General features: G+C 40.1%; 1 protein-coding gene across 3 annotated transcripts in view; it reads left to right on the plus strand.

The window, feature by feature from the left end:
• LOC122968247 (poly [ADP-ribose] polymerase tankyrase-1-like) overlaps nucleotides 1-25,633 on the plus strand; it is an 82,790-nt gene that overhangs the window by 45,045 nt on the left and 12,112 nt on the right. For all 3 annotated transcript variants that reach the window (XM_044333299.1, XM_044333296.1, XM_044333298.1), the window contains 14 exons: nucleotides 4,117-4,211; nucleotides 4,677-4,743; nucleotides 5,173-5,359; nucleotides 8,473-8,594; nucleotides 8,712-8,803; nucleotides 8,953-9,031; nucleotides 10,885-11,056; nucleotides 11,472-11,551; nucleotides 15,186-15,331; nucleotides 15,467-15,632; nucleotides 19,857-20,076; nucleotides 21,924-22,033; nucleotides 24,672-24,860; nucleotides 25,426-25,506. In XM_044333299.1, the coding sequence (XP_044189234.1) occupies nucleotides 4,117-4,211; nucleotides 4,677-4,743; nucleotides 5,173-5,359; nucleotides 8,473-8,594; nucleotides 8,712-8,803; nucleotides 8,953-9,031; nucleotides 10,885-11,056; nucleotides 11,472-11,551; nucleotides 15,186-15,331; nucleotides 15,467-15,632; nucleotides 19,857-20,076; nucleotides 21,924-22,033; nucleotides 24,672-24,860; nucleotides 25,426-25,506 (1,806 nt within the window). The remainder of the gene's footprint in view (nucleotides 1-4,116; nucleotides 4,212-4,676; nucleotides 4,744-5,172; nucleotides 5,360-8,472; nucleotides 8,595-8,711; nucleotides 8,804-8,952; nucleotides 9,032-10,884; nucleotides 11,057-11,471; nucleotides 11,552-15,185; nucleotides 15,332-15,466; nucleotides 15,633-19,856; nucleotides 20,077-21,923; nucleotides 22,034-24,671; nucleotides 24,861-25,425; nucleotides 25,507-25,633) is intronic.

Genomic DNA, 25,633 nt, shown 5'->3' on the forward strand with positions numbered 1-25,633 from the left:
TGCATTTAACTAATCATCAGTCATTCACAAAAAAAAACATTTAACAGCATTTTAAAAAGAAATGCAACCAAACAAACCTTGAGCACGCACGCAAAACTTTATTAGAAGAAAAAAACAAATCAGCAATGGACACCCCAACTGCAGTAGGCGACAGTAATTAAAAGGAGGCTAAATGTACATATATCCAATAAGAAATAATTTAAAAAGATGCTCAGTATAAATTAATATTTATAATTTCCTCTCCAGTATCATAAGTTATCCACGTGATTGTTTTCTCTTCATCCATTGTTACATAAAGTTTTCGACACTAATAAGGTAGAGTTTCCTGTCATCATCGTTCTTACGTCCTTGACACACTTACACTCTCCTCTGTCTATTCCTGTGTATATATTCATATTCATCATATGTCAAATGATGCTATTTCTGAGTCGCTTAACTTACCTTGAAGTGTAGCGACTATGCCACGAGCCTGTAAATAAAGGCAGTGAAAAAAAAAAAAAACGAGTAAAAACAGCCCAGGGCTCAAAATGTTTTAAACTGAATGCTCTCATCACTCTATATGTTAAATACATACTATATCGGTGGGACTATTATGGGGAATTGTCATTTCAGGCAATTGTGTAAACACCCTGATCCGACCTTAACCTCGCTCGCACTGTTCTCACTGTGCTTATGTAAAAACAGGCGCATTTAGAAAGACCCTCGTCTTCGTGCGCCACTGCTGCACTCTGTTGAAAGAGCATTTATTAATGTTTTCTTCTCTGACTTTTGAAGGATCAGTACGTGGCCTTGAGAGTAGTGAAACATACTGACTCTTCATCTTTGCTTCATAAAATTCAGAGCTCAAGAAAAAGCTACTACTGCTGCACTGCTGCTGAAGAGGAATAAACAGTAGTGGCAACTGGAAGATTTTGGACATTAGATGGGTCAGATAGATGCTTAATAGGTGACGCTTTTGATTATTTGCACTACTGGCTTGTAGCTGCTGAGGAGGTCAGAGGGTTCTTAATAAAAGTTTCAGCCGGAGCTTCTTTTTTTTATGACATTACTCAAAATAAGCTTCAGTGTGGAGAATCTAATTCAAGACCTGCTGAGGCGATGAGTGTTTATGTCGCTCTCATTCGCGCGCACGCACGCATGCACACGCACACACACACAAGTATGCATGTACCCATTCTTCTCACAGGGTTGACAGATTGAAGAGGTGGAGCTTAAACTACCCTGCCTGACCCTGGCAACGACATTATGGTGATGCAACAGTACATGCACGTTTGTGTGTGCGTGTGTGTGTGTGTGTGTGTGAAGCCTAGAGGCCTAGCTGATGACTCACTGGTAGCTTTAAGATGTTTTGAGGACAAGATTAATGCTTTACACACTTGTGTTTTTTAACACGCAATTTGCAGCAACAAGCGCACAGGCACAGGCAGACACATACACACACACAGAAGGACACAACATTTAAAATGAGGACGATGACTAACTGTGCACCATGTCCTGCTCCTTCCAAATGCTGCTGTCACATCCTGTAAATACAAGTGTGCCATCTGTCCACCCCGGCTCTGCCTCGCTGCTGCTGCTGCTGCTGCTGCTGCTGCTGCTGCTGCTGCTGCAACTTCTCAGCCTTACAGCTGAGTGAGCAGCAGAGATCACCAAAGATTATCTGTTGTTCCACATCTCCTCTGAAGTTCGGTCAACACTGGGCAGGAACTGGGCTGAAAGGGAAATTCCACATGACGCTGAATTGTCTCCTTTGTCTGATAAAAAAAAAAAAAACCCTAGTTCCAACCGCTGTCGTCATTTAATGACTTAAATTAAACTTATTCTGTCTGTGATAAGAGAGTTTATCGTGTCCATGTGACCTTTTGAGACCATGCTGCGTAATTTACAAAATAAGCTTCCATTTCCTGCGTTTGGTTTGTGAAAAACTCTCATTTTACTGTGAAACACCTTCTATAATTTATGGCTAGAAGTTAGTGAAGCTCCTCTTTTTTTGTAACCAATTTTTATATGTATTTTTTTTTTAATCTTGCCAAGGTTTTGCATCATGGCTTATGAAAAAATGTAGTCTGACTTTTTAATGAGAACATTTTCTCTGTTAGTGACCCATGAATGACCCCCTTAAGGGCCACTGTTCTCTAAAATGCAGCCAGTGGCTGCAGTCTAATAACTGCACTGTAGCTTTTATGAATGTTGCCATCATTGTGTGATTTCTGTGCTGTTTTTGTTGTCATTTTCCTTTTTTTTTATTTTTTGTTGTTGTTTCAAATTTTCTGGCGACATTTTTAGCAGTTGACATCCCAAAAAATGCTGGTAAGTTGTTTGCTTACGGCCGGCTTGCTCAGTTCAGATTGCTGCACTGTTTTGGGGGTTTTACGTCGGTTTGTTGGATGGAGATCGTGCTGCTGTTTTTGTCGTTAGATGTGGGTGAAGTGCGTCACTGTGCCGCTGTCGCACCGCAAATCCGAATCCTGCTGACACAAGTCACAACTCCAAGCATCTTCCCTTCACCTGCTTCTTTACAACCCCCTTCCCCTCTCAACCCTGCACCCGCACCTGTGACATATTCTTCTGCCTGCTGCCTTCCCACATGACTTCTTTTAGAGAATTATGTGGTTGTCAGCAGAATGAGACGGCATGCATGATGAGGAGCAGTCTTTGCACTTTCTGAAAGATTCACTGCTAGAAGGACTCTGCAGTTTGCATTCATATTTAAACAAAATCTTCAGACTTTTTTTTTTTTTTTTTGGTCCAAACTTTAATGTTTACTGCTTCAGACAAATGCTGATGTTTATGAGGGAAACATATAGTAGAAGTAGAGAGGCCAAAAGGTGAAAATATATTGTAATATTTTGTTTTTTTTATTTATTTTAACTGGTTAGTTCACCCAAATTACAAGAAAACATACAGTATTTTACCACTAGTGGCATCTAGCCATGGAGATAGTTTTGATTTAATGTGCCCGGGTTTTCGTCTCTGGCATTTCTGCCACTAGAAGATTGGATTTTCTTTGTAGTACTCCAAGCATTGAAAATTGACATCTAAAAAATTTAACAGCTGGGTCATGCCAGTGGCCGAAGGGTTGGCACATATCTGGCTGGGGACAAATTGTTACATGACGTTCCCCCGTCTCTCTCACCTCGTTTCCTGTCATGTCTCCACTGTCGGTTATCCCATAAAGGAGTAAAATGCCCCCCCCCACCACCACCACCACTAGAAGAATTTTTTTTTTTGTAATTTGGATGAATTGACCGTTTCATCTGGGCATCTTAAGCATCTTTTCATAGTATAATTTCAAAGGGTTTGATTCACAGAAAATGTTCATAGGTTTTGAAGGTGAATAGTTGATGGATCACCTTATCTGGAATATCAGCAGACTCCTGTTCAAACATGACCCAGACAGTCAAATGCTGCGAAAAGGGACGTTGCCACACGTGAATGCGACACATTTCTAGTTAGCTCGGTGTGAACTTTATGAGATTTGTTTATATCTGCCTGCTGCATGTCGTATCTTTAATCCCGGCCCTATTCACAATTTGATCTCTTGTACATCCACTGTTGTAAAAATCCGTTTTTTTATATCATGACCTCGAGGCAGGTTTTTCAATACTTTTTTTCCTGTAACAAGTTCAATCTGGCTGAATAATGGAAGCATTGTCGCCGCCATAACATTTCTCCACCAGTCCGGGTATCACTCCAGCTTTGAGGGAGAATGCATAGAGAGCCGGAGCCATCTCCTCTTATCTTAAAGCATTCAGAACTGCAGCTTTTCATCGGCTTTATGGAGGAAATATAGTCAGGCTTTGTCACTGTAGACTGTTTGAGTGGTGTGAAAGCCCATTTCTCCCTGCAGAGTCTCAAAAATGTTCATACGGCTGCTCGGTGAAAACGCACCTGAATGTGTACTTTATATACTGGACTGATGAGAATGAAATCATCATGCTGTAGAACAAAGATGTGAGCTAGCATTTACTTTATATTTTTGTCTCTTTTTTTTTTTTCTTCTTCCCACTCTATGTCTCCACTTTCCCCCTGCCTCTTTTTTTTTTTTTTTCTCTCCTCTTGCTCTTATTGTTCCTCTCTCTCTCTCTCTTTCTGCGTCTCTTCCTGTCTCTCCAGTCCACTCCGCTCCACCTGGCAGCAGGATACAACAGGGTGAGGATCGTTCAGCTGTTACTACAGCACGGAGCAGATGTTCATGCCAAGGACAAGGGGTATGTACAAGTAAATAAGTGAAATAAAAAAAAGAACAAGTGTGGAATGTGCAAAAATGCAATCTTAGAAAAATTACAATAGCTAACATTTCAGTGGTAATACACTGCCACCGAGCTCACGGCAGGTTTGGAGAAGAGTATTTTCAAGTAGCCTCTCCGTCACTGAGACAGCAACAAGAATCCTTTTTTACACCTGATTGGACGAACGCGCCACTCGCTTGGCTCTCATTGGCTCTTTTCTGATTTACTCCTACATTAAGGTGCCAAAGCATAAAGAGGTGACATTAAAATAGAATTTCATTTAGCATTTTTCTTGATGAAAGTATTTCATTTTTGCCAAATTAATTATTTAACTTAAGACATACACATGCAGTGGAGACATAAAGAGTTTTAAGTTCTGCTTTTGAATTGATAGAACTTATATTTATCGCTAATTAAGATTTGTTTTGTGTTTGATCCTTCCAGTGGTCTGGTGCCTCTACATAACGCCTGCTCCTACGGACACTATGAAGTTACCGAGCTGCTGCTGAAGGTAACACAAACACACACACACAGATGCTGAGCCGACTGCAGAGATTTTGGAGATGGGGACCTCGCTAAAGCTTTACAATGCCATCTGTTAGACGAAGCAACATCAGCCTTAAACCTGTCCTTCCAAAAGCGAAACCAATTCTCTCGTCCAGCTCGGTAGTTACTGAGGCAGGGGCGTGTTTTTTGATAACTTCAACATGATACTTGAATACTAATAACTCAAATGGATCCAAAGAGACCCAAATTTAACTGCTTTGTTGTTTTTATTTAATTAAAAACCAGACAGATATCACACACAAACCAGTCTTGAACAGTGTTTGTAGCGTCCTGCTGCTGAATTCCTGTTAAAATGATTCAAAATGAAAACTTTCCCTTTCTCTTCTTCACCCGTATCTCCTCATCCTCATCCGCCGCTCTCGTTTTCCTCCAGCACGGAGCCTGCGTGAACGCCATGGACCTGTGGCAGTTCACCCCGCTCCACGAAGCGGCGTCTAAAAACCGAGTGGAGGTCTGCTCTCTGCTGCTGAGCCACGGGGCCGACCCGACCCTGCTCAACTGCCACAGCAAAAGCTCCGTGGACATGGCGCCCACTCCTGAGCTGAAGGAGAGACTCACATGTGAGTTCAGCGCTTTTCATTTACATAAACTGCAGCTGCATTGTGTCTACCAAATGAGTCATGGTGCTGAATTAATGAATAGGTTGTTTCGGGAAGGGTGTATTTATACCAGTCACGTTCGGAGCAGTTGATCTGAACTTATCGGAGACACTTGAAGAAGAGTCTCAGTACTTTTGACGAGAGAACGGTTGTTTTCCGGAGCAGAAAACAAGGGATTATGGTTATGAAGAGACACAGATGCGAACATCTGATAGCCAGCAATTTGACATGCTTGGAAAGCTGAGCAGAACAAATGAAGTCTTGACTGATGCTCCTATTCAGCTTTTTTTTTTTTTTTCATGTGTGCTTACCTGAATGAAACATCACAGGAAAAGAGTGTAGGCAGATCTGTCATTTTTTAAAAAAAAGGGTTTAGAAGTGAAAGAGAAGAGTTTTGGTTCCTTAGCTTCCAAAATCTCTAACCTTGTAAAAAAACCAAACAAACAAAAAAAACCTGTCAAATTAGTTTTATGATCAAAGGTCATTTGACGGTAATTCTTGGCAGCTGAAAAGGTGATTTAGTGTCAGGTCCGTTTCTGGAGATGAGATGCTTTCCGCTTGTTTTTTTTTTTACTCTTTAGGAATTCATTTTCTCCGTTGCAGCAAAACTTCAGAAGCTCTCGTAGATTAAACTTAACAAGCAACACTTCTCCAAAGTAAAAATTATAAACAGACTTGAAGAAACCTGATAGTCTAGCGACATTAATGAGCTAACAAACATGAAGCTACAGTACACACAACCCTTAACGCAACACTCTCTGTAGGAGCTGGTGGTACACTGGTACTCTCTCCAATTAAAAAGACTGTCTGATGCTGTGAATATCTAAACGTCCAGTCCTCTAATTTAACACTTTTACCAAAAATCCCGCAAAAAAAATACTGTCTTATATTTGGGCCAAATTATATTTGGAACTTACTGGTAAAACAAAACCAGCCTGCACCTTTTTAGATATTGTGACAAGCTAATACTATACATAGACTTTTTTAAAACGCCTGAGGGTCAGGGAAGTGAGTAAAACATGAAGTGGATTCTAGAAAACGATGAACCTCATCTGCAAGAACGTATGCAGACATGAAAGCAGACCAAATCTATCATTTTAGCACTCTGCTGTGAGTTTGTCACGTTTACAGTTTCTTCCTTTTGGAATTCAATTCATGCAGTAGCGCATTCATAGAGCCGCCGCTGCAGCTTTACTTCAAGATGTGAGGATCACGCCCTTCATCTGAAATATCCTTGAACAACCGTACTTCATGTTCTGTTTTCATTTCACTGTGATTCAGGTTTTGCTCAAGATGTGTTTTCCAATAACCTTTCAGAATATATTTACTAGAACCGATAGGCGTGTTGCTTTTTGGGATACTGCTTTGGTTTTGAATATCAGATTAGTCATACATATACAGAAACTTTACAATCCTGCTGCCGCACTTGTTGCTTCATCTTTGCGAAAATTAAATGTTACATGAATCATAAACCGTTGTAAGTTTATGTACAGCTGCAGGACATTAACGCTTCTGTCGGTTGTTAGTTTTTTGATGAGGGTGTCTTCTTGTCTCAGTGGGACATTTGCTGCAGTAACGTGACTGCTTACAGGAATATAAACCTAAACATGAAGATTTTTTTTAGACTTGATTGCCGTTTTTAAATGTAATTTAATGTGTTACCATATTACTTAAACTTCTAGTTTAGAGATGGGGCCTCTACCTGGTGACAGGAAGTTCCTACCTAATTGGACAACAACCTGTATCATGTTATTTGACCATAACAGACAAATAACTGAAACTGTGAAAAATACTTTGGTTTTATTGAACCTTTGATACCATGACAGTAAGCCTCCTGCTGCCTTGAAACACTTCAGTATCATAAAGTAGATGGTCAGCTGATGAAATACATATACTTGCAGAAATCCAGAAAATAAAAGCATGGTGTTCATGTCAATTTGATTGTTTGCTGTTCAGCAGCTGATTGTCAAATCTCAGATGCCAGAGCGTCATTGAAGGCAACAACAGAGAAAAGTTCCAATTGCAAATGCTTTACTGCAATAATCATTTATAACAAGATTTACAATTTAGATGAAATGTTCACCGTGATAGATTTGTTATCTCAAGCATCTTTTAAGGCGCTAATAGTTGACTTTCATACTTTTTTGACATGAAAGTAGCTGCATGTAAGGTCAATGTAACATTGTAGGATTGAAAATACTTGGTAGTAATGTACAATACAGGCAATCTGTAAAACGTGCATCTAAAACAAATTTAGTTATTTCCACGTGTATTGAATTTAATGTCTTCATAAATCTTTCTGACTCTATACAATCATTTGTCTTGTGAAACTTATGAAATGCTTGTTTTTTCACATATTTGACATCTTAATAAATGGAATCCTCTAAGACGGAAAAATACTCTTCAGCTGAGTCCACAATGCGCCTTTAACCTGTAATGAGAGTCATTGGGAGTCATTGTTGTGGATGAAAAATGACTTTATAGTTTCACCCAAACAATAAACCGCAGTCCCATTTATCATTTAAAAAAAATTTTTTTTTATGTTGTCGATTCTCTCTCGACCACGTCCCCTTGAAGATGTGACTTCTGCGTGGCGCTGTTTCCATTTGTTTAAATGTCTGATTATAAATGCACGAACACTGTTGCTCGGTCGGTAGAGAGACTCGAACAGACTGCTTTTATTTAGCCCGAAATGCTTCAGAAGCAAAATAGTTTGTTGTTTGTAATTTTCAGTCCCCAGGGGATAATCACTTGTTTCCGCTTCAACTCCGGCACACAGACTGTTACAACAACAGACTGCGTGATATGTTATTAGCTCTCTGATAAAAGGTTTGAAGTAATCTCTCTGAAGTATTGGTATGCTGCAGGGTCATTGCAACTGAAAGAATATATTGTTGTGGTTGAGTTTGAAGTTTTGTTACTCCACTTTTTCATTTGGATACTTTTGCAACCTTCTGTTCAGAGGAAAACTTTCAAAATAAATTCAAAATTGCACAGCGCTCCAACTGAAACCATTGTTGTTTCTGCTCCTGATGTGTGTGTGTGTGTGTGTGTGTGTGTGTGTGTGTTTCCAGATGAGTTTAAGGGCCACTCACTGCTTCAAGCTGCTCGAGAAGCTGACATGGCCAAGGCTAAGAAGTCCCTCGCATTGGAGATTATCAACTTCAAACACCCTCACACACACGAGACCGCGCTGGTATGACACACACACACAGATAGTACTGCACGCACTGATTCTACTACACTGATGCAGAGATGCTAAGATGATGTTTCTGTGTGTGTGTGTGTGTGTGTGTGTGTGTGTGTGTGTTAGCATTGTGCAGTAGCATCGCCACACCCCAAGAGGAAACAGGTGACGGAGCTGCTGTTGAGGAAGGGCGCCAACGTCAATGAGAAGAATAAAGAGTGAGTGCTGTTTTCTATCTGCTTGTAAACCGCTAAGTGAGATAATTATTTATATTTTTTAACACTAACTGCACACAATCAATGAACGAATTCAACATATCAAGGTCGTTACAGGCTGATTCTTTTCACTCCTCTCTCTCTCTGTGTAGTTTCATGACTCCTCTCCATGTGGCAGCAGAGCGGGCTCATAACGACATTATGGAGGTGTTACAGAAACATGGGGCCAAGGTAAACCGCGGTATTTTTCAACATGCAGTCAGCCATTCATCATTCTTATTTTCTGCATCATCTGCCTCATCTTCCCCCCCCGTCTTTGTATCCATGCATTTATTTCTCTCTTTTGCTTTACTTCCACCTTAATCCCTCGTAAATGATGCGAATCTGGTTTTTATATCCTATCCCATCTGTAAACCTCTCTGTTTGTACATCCAAACTGCTTATCTTTACATACGTAAATGAATATTATAGATTGTTGTGTTTTGTTGTTTGGTGTGTCTTTGTCATTCCGATGTATATAAAATAACGTTGTTGCAATAAAAGCTCCTGCAATCTGAAACATCAGGGCTAAACATCAGGTTTTCGTGTGTCAGATCCTCAGAATTAAAGAGAGAGGCTTTATTTCTTCAGCTTCCATTTTGGTCAGACATTCAACAATCATACAGGGTAAAGATCACTGTAGGAGCGCAGGGTTTTATACATTAAAAGAGGGTTACACCAGAATGCAATGCAGCGAACAAAGATCCTGGATTTTCAGTAAAAGTGATGACTCGTTGCATTTTATGGCTGGAAGAATGTGTTCTCTCGCCATTACTGCGCTATCGCTACTGATATTGACACATTTAGTTAGCAATACGAGAGCAAATATGATAAGGAGTCACTCAAATGACAAATTTGTGAAGCTAATGTCCTCTCAGGTCCTTCCTTACTCTCACCCTGTAACCACACCAAACCCAATATAAACTATATGTGATCTAATACAGAGGTTTTCAAAGTGGGAGGCGGGCCGTCCCAGGGGGAGACTCAGTGAATGGAAGTGAAAAAATACTGCATTAGTTATTACATTAGTTATCAAAGAGAGTTCACATTGAATTGCCTAAATGTATGTGATTTGTTTAAGGAGATAGTTCAGAGATACAGTTGTTCTGGGGAATTTTACTGATTTTCCCAGAGTCTTTTTATGTATTTGGTGTCGTCTGAAGTATATTAAACAGCGATATCAGGGTATCTTGGCTCAATTGGATCAAATAACATAATCATGATCTCATAGGCTGGAATTGAGCAAAACAAAGCGAGTAAACTAAGATGGGGGGGTGGGGGCTTTTTTTTCCAAGTTTTGTCTGAGGGGAGGCCCACAGTCTCGACCTAATACATAAATAACAACAATAACAATATCAGACATATCAACATCTTGCCACACTGTTTTTACTGTAGTAGCAATCCCTTTTATATTTTTGGTAGTATTACGTCATTGTATTGTAACATTGTAAATTCATGAGGAGGACCTCTTTATGGTAATATGCATTTTTTATATGATTTTTGCATCAATGTGATGAAGCATCTTGATTCAGGAAGGTAATTTTCTATCTGGTCACATGATACTTCAACATAATCATTAGACTTGACTCTGTTTAAGAAATATCTAAATGTAATCATTTCTACAGTTTGTCAGAATAAACAACATCCAGGATCCTGTTTCACTGATTGTTATAATTTTCTTTACATACATTCAGTGGGAGGCATATTTATTATCTTTACATAGGGAAGTTGGGGTTGAATTTTTAAAAAGATGTATGAGGAAGTATATAACGGTTTTGCCAACTGATGTATCAGATCTATGATGATCAGTATCTCAGATCAGAACTCCATCCAGCTGGAAACTTCTAATTACAGGTTGACAAAACTCCTACCTGAATCAGATTTAGATGAGGCTATATGAGGCAGAGTGGGTTCAGCAGACAAATAAATCATAACATTTCATCAAAAATTACTGCTGGATTGTCACTGCGTATCACAGATTGATGTATGATTGGTGGAGCGGTTCAGGGAACAGAATGGTAATACAAAGGTGTTTGTGTTTACAGGTGAACGCACTGGACACGCTGGGTCAGACGGCGTTGCATCGCGCAGCACTGGCAGGCCACCTTCAGACCTGCAGGCTGTTGCTAGGATACGGGGCAGACGCCTCGCTGGTGTCACTGCAGGGTTTCACTGCTGCTCAAATGGGAAATGAAGCCGTTCAGCAAATTCTCAATGGTATGCCACCTTTTGTGTGTGTGTGTGGGTGGGTGGGTGGATTGGAGGGGGGGAGGGTTTGCAGATGTGTAGGAGCTGTGGTTGCTATGCGCTAGCAACAGCGAGATTAACTGGAATTGTTTTTTAAAGGTCAATATTGATAGTTTGAGAGTGAAGGTACAGATTGGTAAATAGCTTTTAAGGCAGAGTGGTTCAACTCACCTGTTCAGTGCAAGAAGAAGAAGTAGCACGTTACCTTACTGCAATATATCCAGATAACAGTTACCAACATTATGAACAGCTCAGTATCTTTAATGAAATACATACAATCTTCACCTCAACCTTTGTTGCACAGGATAATTTTACTGTCATGGTCATTTGTAGTGTATCTAAATGTTTATTCAGCGTGTTCAATCTCTGATGTTCTTCTCTGTAGAGAACGTCCCAGTGAGAAACTCAGACGTGGACTACAGACTTCTGGAAGCTGCTAAAGCCGGAGACCTGGACACGGTCAAGGTAGTTTGGTTGTTGTTTTTGTCACATTCTGTAACTCACACTTGGAAAGCAAGGTTTTCATGAGGTGGATACAAAGGGCGTAAACTAGGTCATGCTGCTTAATTCAAAATTCCATTTAATTTTGGATTTTAGGGTGTGAATGTCTCTAGATTGGACTTAATCTTTTACCTTTCACTGTTCTGCCCGTGTGATCCCAACCCTATGTAGATATTTCACAGACTGAGGCGTCCTGGTGGTCTAGTTAAGACGCTTATCGTATAACCACAACGCTCCTGATACAATCCTGGCTGGGGGCCGTTTGTTGCAAGTCATACCTCTCTCCCCCCTCATGTTTACTGTCTACCTTTTAGCTGAAAACTATCTTATAAAGCCAAAAAATAGAACTTTTACAGACTGCTAGGACCAAAGTTGCATTAATATGAATGAGTAATAAATATATTGATTGATTAGACTCTGGTCTTTTCAGTCATTGTGGTTGTGAGGATAATCCAGATACACTAGTATACAACTGAAACCTTAAATATTCTGTATGTTGTCGCTACCTTTAAAGCAGTCCAACATGTTATCATTCAAGGATAGGTTCACTTTTTCTTAAAACAATACTCACATGCACATATGTACATTTAAAGAACTGTTGGTCGCTTTGTTTCTCTTTCTAAAGGAGTATAAATGATGGTACAAATGCATCACTTCCATCAATTAAAGCATTGATACTCTACATATAATGATAAACTAGCTTAACACTTGTATAAGGTAAATTTGACAGTGACTCATTGAAATTGGGGCTCAGATAATCTTACTCCGGGAGAGCTGGATGTCCGCAGATCCTTTTATTTTTAAATGAAACTGGAACAAAATGTCCTGACCTTTGTGATTGTTCTTGTTGCTCTTATACAGTCCTGGTTGTAGTGATTTTTGTTAAATGTCAGGTGGACGCTGTTCACCACGAATCAAATGTTTTCCGGTCATATCTTTGTATCGTTGTCTATGTCGCTCCCAGTGAAAATCACAAACCTCTTTTATTGTCAAAGGGCACATTTCGCATCTCATAAGATTTCCTGTTTATTCTACTGTAACACTCAGTACGATGACAGTCGTCCCCTGCAGCTCACTGGGCAGCGCAGGGCACCGCCACTGTTAGCACTTTGATTTGCAGCGGGCCCACTCATGTTGAAAATGTAGGCACTCATGATGCACTGTAATACGCTTCGGATAAAACCACCCACCAAATGTCAGGACCTGGTAAGAAGTATTCGACAGAAGTATTTGGTTTGGAGTGAAACTCAGCACGAGACAGACAGTAATAGTGTTATCCAGATGAAGAGCCGCTGAAAGCTTCTGTCAGCATCTGAAGTGTGATACTTTGGCAGGTTGGCAGGGGATTGTAGCGGAACAGACGATGAGCTCTGGTCTGACTTGTCTGTCAGTCTCTTTTTACCTGATGCACACACACACACACACACACACACACACATACACACACGTGCAACAGTCTGGCTGAGCTACTGATTGACGTTAAAATAACAGTTTGCACCATTCCTGGGGTAAGTCCTGTCATCTGTTCAAATGTTGAGGAGGTTCACACTGAACTGTTAGATTGTCACTATTAGAAAGACGATCACCCCAGGCGACAGGCCAAAGATAGACTGTTTCTGTCTCTAGAGAACATGTTGTACTTCATTTGAAGCAGTAATTATAATTTTAGAACACTGTAGGTGCTCCACAGTAGAAGCTAAAGCTGCTTTGACTGTATTTTGAAATATTATTAAAAGACACTTTCATGTACTTAAACTCAGATGGACCCCAGCATGTTGCCTTTATCCACTGGGCCATTTTTAATACGATTCATCCCTTCAACCTGTGACTTATAGCAACATTATCTTAAGATGTAAACTACTGTATCTGAAGGTTTGAAGAGTGACTTCTCCTCCTTCTCCCGTCGGTTATTATGGATATTGTTAGATTTCAATCCTGTTTCACACTGATTGCACACACCCAGACAAGTAGGAAAAAGTCCTGTCAAGATTCAAACGCTCCCTTAACTGAGCACATTTGCACATCTTCACACTGTGAATACCCAGCCAGACACATGGTAAATTATAAGTGAAGTCAGCTGAGCGTGACTATATAAAATTTTTTCAGTTGCATCCCACATGTCTTTCCATATTGATGTAAGATATAAATATTCAGAAACTCCAGAACAAACTAGAATTGATCCTTAAATAACCCCCTCGTCATCCAGATCATCTCTTCTCTCCACGGTTTCTGCCGTTTTGATTCGTGCGAAATATCTGCAGCGTTCGTATTCTACTCACGCTGCAACAGGCTACAGCTGTATTGTTTGTTTGTTTGTTTTCACGGGAGACGCAGCTTTTATAGACGTCAGGGACACTGCCTCGGCGGCAGCTGAAGTGAGGGGTAATGGCTTTAGATTGAGGAATAAGTCTGCCAGCAGGATGTTTCATTTTATTTCCTGTGGAGCAGGATCCTGCGAGCGGTAGGAGGGAAATTTAAACCGAATTTCCCACCGTCTCACCTCTTATTGCTGAACTAAGGTGTAATTGGGTCTGAAATAAAGCAGAAAGTTGTTTCTGTTATTTTATGTTAACAGTAGATGCCCCCAGTTCAGCAGACGTGCATTTTTATCTCAGCTGAGCTAATAACTTCAATATTGTTGCAGTTGCTCTCTCAAAATCCCCTTTTCACGCATTTCATTCCACTGACATATTTTCCTTCATGATGGGTGGGCAGAGGAACAGAGTTACTCTTTTTTCTATTCTTGTTCCTTTTTCTTTATGTTTCAGAAGTCCTGTTTGTCTTGTTGGATGTTAGATTGGGTTTGGTGGCTTGTCTGTATCATCTAAAGCAGATTTAAAAGGCATATCAGTGTTTATTTCTCTACAAAATGATATCAGTCATTAACCAACACATCTCATTTACACAGCTCTACACAATTTGTTTCTACTGGATATTTGCAGAAAGCTACTAAGCTAGAAAACAGAATCCAATTAGCTATAACATAAAATACATTTCAAGTAATTAACATGATTTTAAAAAATTACACAAAAACGGTGTAATTAAGGACAACAGTGACACCAACTAACCGTCCTGCCAAGAAACAAAGAACTAAACATGAAAAATTCAAGGCAGAACAGAGAAAAGTGCAGTGTTCATATTTGTATGTAAATTACATATTTTTCCCAGTTATCTGAGAAAAATGATGTGTCTGGCTTCCTTCCAGTTGATGATAATCACTTTTTCTTCTTCTCTCAGTTTTGAGATCCTGGTCATTTATCACGACTGATCATCCATCTTCAGTAAAAAAAAAAAAAAAAAAAAAGGTTTTATTATTGTGCTTCAGTGTTTAAAAAAAAAAAAAAAGAAAAATTGTCACATTCTACTGGATGAAAAGGCTCTTCAAATGATCCAATCAAAATCAAATCTTTCTCCAGAAAAGAACTTAATAATAGAACGAATATGAAAGAAAATGAATCTTAATTGTAATTACCACATGACTCGGCATGCAGCCATAGGTCATACATTTATTTCTTCATCCCTCTTTGATAGATAGGGACAACAGCAGATTTTAATTTTAATCTCTCTCTTTTTGTCTCTTTGTCTGCTTTCTCTCCAGTCATTGTGTACGGCTCAGAATGTGAATTGTAGAGATCTGGAGGGACGACACTCCACTCCCCTTCACTTTGCTGCTGGCTACAACAGAGTGTCGGTGGTGGAGTACCTGCTGCACCACGGGGCCGACGTGCACGCCAAGGACAAAGGGTGCGACACTTTATAGTCGTGGTTAAATTTGGGGCAAACATATAGAATTAAATGTTTGTAGAATAAAACATTTTTGTTCAGAGCAAAGTTATGACCATAAACAAATATTGTATATGTGTGTTTTTGCTTTTGCAGCGGTCTGGTTCCTCTCCATAACGCCTGTTCGTATGGTCACTACGAGGTGGCAGAGCTGCTGGTCAGACACGGAGCCTCGGTCAACGTGGCCGACTTGTGGAAGTTCACACCGCTCCATGAGGCCGCTGCCAAGGGCAAATATGAGATCTGCAAACTGCTGCTCAAGGTTAGACTGTGGGTCATAACAGAACATAACAAACACCTGACTAATGTTCAGTAACATGAATGCATATTTAAATCTACAGGAAGGATTTTACATAAAAATGGCCTTATCTTAATAGTCTTTATCAATGTTAGCGTGGCAGGATAAACTTCAGTTGTCTTGTATAATCATTTCTAGAAATTAAATGATAAATTGACAAATCTGTTAGTTCATCAACAGGAAATAAATCATCAACAGCTTGATAATCATTATTAATTGAATATTATTGGGTTATAAGCTTCTGGATGGACCAAAAAAAGCCATTTAAAGAAAGCACCGTCCACTCTGGGAAGTTGTGATGTACATTTTTATCGACTTAATGAAAATAATTGTCAGCTCTTTCTTCATCCAAAAGAAATGTTCTAAACAACAGTGAGAAAACTGGACTCACTGAATAGATGTTTTTTTGCTGTCTTGTCTCTTTGGTTTCCTTTGGTATAAAACATCACACCCACCGCATTTGCAAACATGAGCGCGCTGTTTTCAGTCACCTTACAGGATCTCTGGGTACATTGAGGTCTGCAGAATTCAAATAACTACATTTTTCTACTTGGTTTGCTTGGTGTTGCTTTAACACTTTCTCTAAACATATACTTTTCAGAGAATCTGTCCTGCTTTCTGAAGCGTGAGCTGATGAAACAACATCAATATCGTTTGTTACCAATGCAGTGAATGACATGTGGCGCCCTGTGAATAGAGCATGTAACACACTATGTATGTACTAGTCCACAATATGGACCAGACATCTTATTACATGAGAATCAGTGGCATTTTCTCTGCAAAAAAATAGATGCTAGAATCCTTTCATCGGCCAATCAGAAGCCAGTATTCAGCAAAAGGTATGACTTCACATGCTCTCCTGGATTTATCAGCCCATTCAGGACGAACTGCAACCAATCAGATCACAAGGCTGAAAATATCTGTTGTGTAATACCTGATTGTCACATCTGCTACAGTCTAAATGAGTCCTGTGAAATGTTGCGGTTTCACAGCTGAATGTGTTTTTGTTTTTCCTGTCATAAACACCTCCAGACAAGGTTACATCACCGCTGTGTTGTGTTGCCATATGGGGCTGCATAATTATTATTAGATCAACACTGTTGAATTCACACAGCAAGCACATGAACGCACACAACAAACCAAACACACACATCAGCAGCAGGGGAAATGTGTCGCTTCAAGACTCATGATTTGAATCCCTTCATCGTGATTGCACGACGAGATGAAGTATGGAAAAGATAAAATATAAAAACATTGTAATAAAAACTTCAAAGACAAAATATGATAAAGTGTAAGACAAAAGTTCTACAAAATGTTAAGGAAGGTGACAAGTCTGGAGTAAAAGCAGAGGACTGGGGAACAAATATCATTAGGAAATTAAATGACACCAATAACAATTAATGAACGAACATTCAAAACATTTGCTGGTTCCAGCCTCTCAAATCGGAGTAATTGAATATCTAAAGTGAATGTCTTGTGGCTAGTTGGTTGGATGGATGGAAAATGGAAATTAAGCAATTTGAAGGTGTCACATAGGGCTCTGGGACATTGTTATGGGGTATTTTCTAGAATAAACAATTAATCTGAGAAAATTTAGAGATTAATCAATGCTGAAAATAATGATTAGTTGCAGCCCTACAGTGTTGATCATGTGCCAGGGTTCCTTTTTGTCTGCAGTTGCCCTTAGCAACAAGGACTACGGAAGGGACGGCCTTTTGTGGGCATGCGCAAACAATCTGACGTCAGTTTGATGGGGAAATAGAGGAAACAGAGATCATTTTTACATACATTCACCTCATGTTTTGGGACTTTTACCAAGTTTAACTAAGAAATCCAACATTATAACAGTATATAAATAACAGAAAATCACAAAAAAGCATGTTATATCCCCTTTAAATATTCATTTTGTATTCACGTTTGATCCGTGCTCTAGGTTCGTGTCCTAGAAGGCTGCATCTCCAGCTTTTGGCAGGTCTGTCGGACAGTTTTTATCCGTGTTTCCTGGTCGGCGAAAACGCGCGTCCTCTTGCCGAAATAAGACAGATTAAACAAATTCTTCAATGTCAGTGTGCAACTCCCGTGTAGCCTCATGCGCAGATAAATCCCAGTCAGTGCTCTCAAAACGGTCCTGGAGTTCAGAGATACAGTAGCTGCCTCGGGCCACACTTTCACTGATCTGATGGTTGGTTCGGCTCTCTCAGTAAGAAGTCTGGAGGCAGTTAGAAACACAGCCAAATGATCGATAGTCCAAGGTGGTGGGAAGGTTTGGCTTCTTTTTTTTTTTTTTTACTTTTTCATACTGGTGAATTTCAGAAGTAGATTCATGTAGACATGACAGCGCCCTAATTTCTTCTTTACACAGTGGTACATTCACACATGCATGCACACAAGTAACAGAGTGTGTGGTGTTAATCTGCCATGGCCTTGGGATGTTCTCTCTTTTTAAATAAACTATTCCAGAGTTCAGCAGTAGGTTTTCCTTTTGTCTCCTTTGTTTGTTGTCAACTTTCCATTGTCCCTTTTTTGTGTTGGATTTGTACTCAGAATAATACCCCTCTCTCAGTACCGTGATAATCTGCAAGGTTCTTGTGAGAATTACAAAAAACGCATTTAAGCGTTTTCTTTTGTTAGGAAAGAAGCGCTAGAGCATACTGAACTTCTCAATTAAAGCAGAATCTGCCTTGTTAGCGTTTGGCATGAAAGGTGTGAGCTTGAGTCACTTATGATCTCGGCTGGATGTCTGGCCGTGATGGATCTTCATCTTGTTAAAGACAAGCTGTCAGTCAAGCAGCGTTACATCTTCTTGTTTGAAGGCTTTCTTTTGTTTGTCCGTTCATGGCGGCTGTCGCTGTTAACGCTAAATACCCAGCAGAATTCCTCTTGTGTTTATTGTAAACAAATCGAAAAATGTCAAATGTATACCTTCATATGTACCAGAGGGTTATTGAACCACTTTTCATTTCTGTGAAAATGTACCCAGTTGCTACTTAAACGGGTCTATATTTCCTGGACAGTGAATCAATTACAGTGAGAATATGATTACATGAGCAGTAAAGAGATGATAGAAGTAAAGAAGTAGGGCAGAAAAACCACAATGTGGATAGGCTCAAAAAAGAAAAAAAAAAAAAAAGACTGAAAAAGGCAATACACCCATAAGAGATGCATAATGGACATTTCCAGGCCAGCAGTGGGAAAACCCAGGGGAGTGGTCCCCCAGCATCAAATTTTAATGAGCGCATTTTCAAAACTTACAATGAAAAGTTAAACCGTAACCTAGGAGACAGTTGAGCAATGGAAATGTCTGCTTTCCCCATCTCCAGGGTGTTTGGTGTTTTCCACTTCACTGGATGTCCTGTCCTCACCTCTTTCCATCTCCCCGTCTCTTCTGCTCTCTGGTGAATTACCTTCATCCTCTCCTCTCACTCCTCACTCGTCATCTTCTAAGTGAAACGCTTCCACCGGCTTTCTGAGATTAATTATTAAATAATACTGTATATAAGGTGCTCTACATCAAACAGCATGCGGCTATGTACAGCTTGACAACCCGGCTGTGTTTTTTCAGTGTTGTGTTAAGAACATAGATAGAGTGACTTATAAGTTCACTTGAATGCATCAGTTTTGGACAAATTTGTGCAGGTGTTCATGATACTAATCATTCAGGAATTCCGGTTTGATTCTATTCATGAATTCAGCCAGTCGTCTTCTCTGCGGGGAAAAGCCAACAACGATCCTTCCTCCCGTGCATGATCATGTTTTGATTCAGAGCGTGCACAGAAAGGAGGGGACGTTCACAGACGAGTCCGTTGTCAATGTGTATGTGAGAGAGAGAGAGACAGAGAGTGACAGAGAGAGAGAGAGCAGGGCAAATCAATGCACTGCATCGGTGCACTGCACGCAGCTCTACAATGAAATAAGATTTTAGCCGTTTTAAATAGTAAAAAAATAGAAAATCAATATGTGGCTGAAAAATGTTGATATTGTGGAGGGCCACCACAAATGAATGAATGTATGGGAAACACTGAATATTGGTTAGGTTTAAGTAAATGATTGGTAATGTTTTGTACCAATATTTGATGTCTTTAAATTTTGGCTTTGACATGCTAAAAATGTAGAAATGTTATCCGAATCAGGGCAGGAAAATCTGTTTTTCCATTCTCTCTCTCCAACGATCTCTTCGCCTCTCCACAGCACGGAGCGGACCCCACCAAGAAGAACCGAGACGGGAACACGCCTCTGGACCTTGTGAAGGATGGGGACACGGACATCCAGGACCTCTTGAGAGGAGATGCTGCGTTGCTGGACGCAGCCAAGAAGGGCTGCCTGGCCAGGGTGCAGAAGTTGTGTAGCCCCGATAACATCAACTGCCGGGACACGCAGGGACGCAATTCCACTCCGTTGCACCTCGCAGGTAACGTGCATGTAGAAACACAACATGAAGTTGTCAGCGCAAACATACACACACACACGTTCACAGGTCATTTTAATAAGTAAACACCTCAAAGAGTAAAGCCAGGTGTTTTGTGTACGGGTTTCGCTGCAGTTTGAGAACAGAAGGTGCAGGATTTAAGTGAGTTTGGACATTGTATATTTGCTGGCGCCAATCAACCGGTTCCAGCATCCCAGAAGCAGCCGGCCTCCTAGGGGTTTTGGCTCAGTGCAGTGCCAGGAACAAGACAAACAGACATCTTAAAGTCATGAGGGCAAAAACACCTTGATTATAGACAGGCGGGCTGCCACAACTTAGCAGTTTCATTTTTTGGTAACACCATTTTTGGAGTCTTTTTTTATGCAGATTTAGCACGCACAACACTTTTCAGAGAACACTTGATAACAGTTATATTAGCTCAAGAGTTCATATTGTGAATGTGGGCTCCTTAGTGTCACAGTTTCTATGACGGGCATGAAGTTTGTGGGAAAAAAAGCAGCTGATTTGTTTCTCTTTGAGTCGGTAATGAGTTATATCCATTTTTGTTCAATTAACTTTTAATTTTTTTAATTACAATAATTACAATACAATATTATCTATACATTTTTTCTCATTTCTTTCTAATTAACCAATTCATGTCACAGTTTACTATGCTACCACTAAATTATCCAATACTTATAGCTGCAGTAGTTTACTATAATGTCCTTGGATCTTGCACAAACTTTATGCATTTTTAAAATCCTGATAACAGATAATGTAAGTCTTCAAAGGTACACACACACACACACACACACACACACACACACACACACACACACACACACACATTTATTTATATATTCAGGATCTGCAATCATGATAACATTGGCTTCAGAGATAACAGCTGATACTCCCCTCTTCTGTAGCACCTCATAGACATAAACACACACACACACAAATAAATCCATAATTCACAAATACTGTGTACATATAATCACATACAAATATAAACTAAACACTCTGTGCAAACCAAAGACTGTGTGCTATAAACTCAAAATACACAAACAGGTTATGAAGCAGCATGTGCGCCATGTTTCATCCTTACAGTCGTTTCTTTTAACCTTACCTTAAAATCTTATAGCAAGAAGGGTCTATTTTTTTGATTTTTATCTTCATGCTTTACTTGGATTCTCTTATCAGGATTTTCAAAGTGAATAATGTGAAGATTACACTCGAGCACCGCATAAGGATTTTGTGACAACAGCATTGATTGTGCAGGCTAATTCCACCGTTTTTTTTTTCACATTAAATAGTTTGCTAGCAGCTGGCGTAATGTTAGAAATAAGGTTAAAGGTAAACGCCTCTGCTCGTCCCTTAAACAACTCTATCTTACCTGCAGCGTTTTTTCCATGTAGTCGTCTTCTGGTGGAAAAAAAATGTGTCTTTGTCTTCTTGGATGCATTTTTAGACTCTGTATTTATAGAGAATGTCATGACCAGATGTATGATGATAAAGTACAACACATGAGTGGAAAGTTGAGAAACTGCTGAAAAAACACTTTGAATGTCTCTGTGATATTTACTTTTTCTAAATGTGACCACTAAGACACACACACCCACACACCCTCTGTCTTGATGTACTTGCTTGTAAAAGGAAAAGATGATTATACACTGTCACGCAGCAGCTGATGTAGGCTGACATGTCTCTCTTTCTTCCTCTCTTTCTCTCCTCCTCACTTATTACCTGACTACATTTTTGTTTCTCCTCTTTTTCCTCTATTTATCGGCCTCTTTCTCTCTTTTCTGTCCTGCTGCGTTTTCTATACAACCCCCAACTCTGCCGCTCTCTAGCCGGCTACAACAACTTGGAGGTAGCAGAGTATCTGTTGGAACATGGAGCTGATGTGAATGCACAGGACAAAGGAGGGCTGATACCTTTGCATAATGCTGCTTCATATGGGGTAAGACACACACACACACACACACACAAGATGCACTCACACTGCAGACTTGAATTCAGTTTTTTAGATTCCTCTCTTATTCTTTTTTGATATCTGTTCATATCTGTGGTTGGATGCAACTCATACTCAATGCAAATATGAACTCAGTATTTTGACCCACAATTAACAAACAACAGTTTTGGTAATTGTTACCTGTGAGATTACGTGTTTATTCATTTATCAAGCAAAAATCCCAAACATCAGCTGCTTCCAGCTTCTCAAATTTGATGATTTGGTGCTTTTCCCTTCATTCTAAACTGTAAATTTTACCTTGGGCTCTGGGGACTCATAAAAAAAAATCAAGGGATTCAGTTGACTGTTTGTCTTGTTGTTGTCCATGATGTCGATCCTTTCTCAGGTGAATGTCATGAAGTTTAACTGTTGACATTAGTGAATTTGAGCCTTTAAATCCATATCACATGTAGGATGCATGCAAAATAATCTGAATGTGGAGTGAAAAACTTGCTGTTTATAACCCAGTTAATGCAGATATTTGATATTCTATCTGTGATATAGGGCAGTAATAACCCTTTTTATAATAATTGTTATTACTACACTTTGGTTTTCTGAAGACGTGCATGTACAGTTCCTTCCATAAGTATTCAGCCCCACTTGGATTTTCTACATTTTGCAGTGTTACAACCTGGAATAGAAATTTATTTTATTGGGCTTTTTATCATTTGATTAACACAACATGCATAGTGCTTTGAAGGTGCAAAATACTTTTTGTTGTGACACAAACAATAATAAGACCAAAAAGCAGAAATCTGTTGGATGCACAAGTATTCAACCCCCCTCCCGATTCAATACTTGGTAGAACCACCTTTCACTGCAATCACAGCAGCAAGTCTTTTGAGGTATGTCTCTACCAGCTTCGCACATATAGAGACTGCAATTTTTTGCCCATTCCTCTTAGCGAAATAGCTCAAGCTCAGTCAGATTGGATGGAGACCGTCTGTGAACAGCAATTTTCAAGTCTCGCCACAGATTCTCAATTGGATTGAGGTCTGGGCTTTGACTTGGCCATTTTAAGACATTAACATTCTTTGCTTTAAACCATCCCAGTGTAGCTCTGGCTGTATGCTTATGGTCATTATCCTGCTGGAAGGTGAACCTCTGCCCCAGTCTCATGTCTCTTGCACACTGAAAATAGGGGTTTTCTTCAAGAATTGCCCTGTATTTGGCTCCATCCATCTTGCCCTCAATCCTGAGCAGTTTCCCAGTACCTGCTGATGAAAAGCTTCCCCACAGCGTGATGCTGCCACCATGTTTCACTGTAGAGATGGTTTGCTCAGGGTGATGAGCAGCGTTGGGTTTCCGCCTCATATAATGTTTTACACCAGGACTCAAAAAGTTCAATTTTGGTCTCATCTGACCAGAGTACCTTCTTCCACATGTTCACTGTGTCTCCCACATGGCTAACGGCAAACTCCAAATGGGATTTCTTATGGCTTTTTTTTCAGCTGCTTTCTTCTTGCCACTCTTCCATAAAGGCCAGATTTGTGGAGTGCACAACTAATAGTTGTCCTGTGGACAGATTCTCCCACCTGAACTGTGGATCTTTCCAGCTCCTCTAGAGTTATCATTGACCTCTTGGCCCAATCCGTCAGTTCAGGTGGACAGCTGTCTCTTGGTAGATTTGCTGTTGTGCCACATTCTTTCCATTTTCTAATGACTGCTCTGTGCTCTGTGAGATATTCAAAGCTTGGGATATTTTTATATAACTTAACCCTGCTTTGTACTTCTCCCCAACATCATCCCTGATCTGTTTTGTGAGCTCTTTGGTCTTCATGATGCTGTTTGTTTAGTAATGCTCTCTAACAATCTCTGAGGCCTTCACAGAACAGGTGTATTTATATTGAGATTAAATTGCACACAGGTGGACTCTATTTAACTAATTATGTGACTTCTGAAGGCAATTGGTTGCACCTGATCGTAGTTAAGGGATTTCACAGCGCAGAGGGTGAATGTTCATGCAAGGCACTGAAATGTAATATTTCCTTCATCCGGAGCTTTTCTCGGAGTAACATTTTGCTTATAGCTAGATGGCATTCTGCTGCTGAAAGAGTCATGAAACACATGTTTGAATGAAAACTTCATGAGCTCTGCGTTTCGGAGACACAAACACACACATACACACACATACACACAGTTTAGCATCTCCCACTGTTATTCAGAATAAAGCTACATTGTGTTTGGTGCTAAGACAAGAGCTAGAGACAACAGGCTTCGAGGGAAAAGAAGAGAAAAAGAAAGGAAGGACCGGCGGGAACACGACGATCGCAGTAGAGTTAATAATTCACACAATGTCTGCTCCAGAGAATAGCACATATTACATGATTTTTTATAGCACTCACTCACCAGACTTCACACGTTTGCGCTTGTTAAATGCTTTAATCGTCGTTGTCTCTTTTCTTCCTCTTCTGTCTGCTCATATTCTTTACTTCTCATCCCCTGCTTTCCTTTCTATCTCTCTCTATTCTTTCCCCCTTTCATCTTCTCTCTCTCCCGCTTGTTCCCCTTTTCTGTGTCTGTCATCGCCACCTCCTCGCTCTTCCTCCTCCTCTTCTTCTTCACCTCTTTTACCTCCTCTGTCTAGCACGTGGACATAGCCGCGCTGCTGATCAAGTACAACACGTGCGTCAACGCCACAGACAAGTGGGCGTTCACTCCCCTCCACGAAGCGGCCCAGAAGGGGCGGACTCAGCTCTGCGCTCTGCTGTTGGCCCATGGAGCCGATCCCACCATGAAAAACCAGGAGGGACAGACGCCACTGGACTTGGCAACGGTACCGAAGGCTTTCTTAGAAATCTTGCACAGTTAGATTCTTGTATCGAGTTGAAAATGTTGCATATGTGTTCACAGTTTCAGGTTAGTTGCGGGGGAAAGATTCTTGAACCGGGCCACCCTTCATTTAGTGGATGTTAAGTGGATGACAAGTTTTGTTGTTCTCAGCTGTTACTTCAAGGCATTGTACAAAAAAAAAAGTGACAAAACGAGCAACCTTGAAAGGAAGCTTCTCATGTGTCCTTTCTGAATTAAACAGTCCTACAAGCTAAATTTGAGACGCTTTGTTGTTTTGCACTGATTTAATTGGTTCATGGTTGGAGAGAATGGTGGCTGGCAGGGATGAAGTCGGAAAAGAAAGAAAAGACCAAAGACTATTTGTAACCCGTTCAACTGCTGTTTGCAGCAAATGTTATGAACTAAATAAAACAGTTCTCTCTTCTTTCAACCTCCATCTTTACATGTAAGCAAGTTAGTACATTTAGGTGCAGAATCATACTTAAGAGTGTGCAAACAATACATCTGTCTACATCTTGTCATTCCGTCTGTCTCTCTGTCTGTTGCAGGCCGATGACATTAGAGCATTGCTTATTGACGCCATGCCGCCAGATGCCCTGCCAAGCTGCTTAAAACCTCAGGCAACTGTGGTGAGTTTCCACACACACACATGTACATACAAGTATAGAAACTTTCAGTTGATGAAACATATTACATGGCGGCGATATAATGTGTTTCCTCATAAGAAGAAATATCAAACATATTAAGAAACAGTAA

This window comes from Thunnus albacares, chromosome 18, assembly GCF_914725855.1.
Source record: "Thunnus albacares chromosome 18, fThuAlb1.1, whole genome shotgun sequence".
In the NCBI taxonomy this organism is placed as follows: domain Eukaryota; kingdom Metazoa; phylum Chordata; class Actinopteri; order Scombriformes; family Scombridae; genus Thunnus; species Thunnus albacares.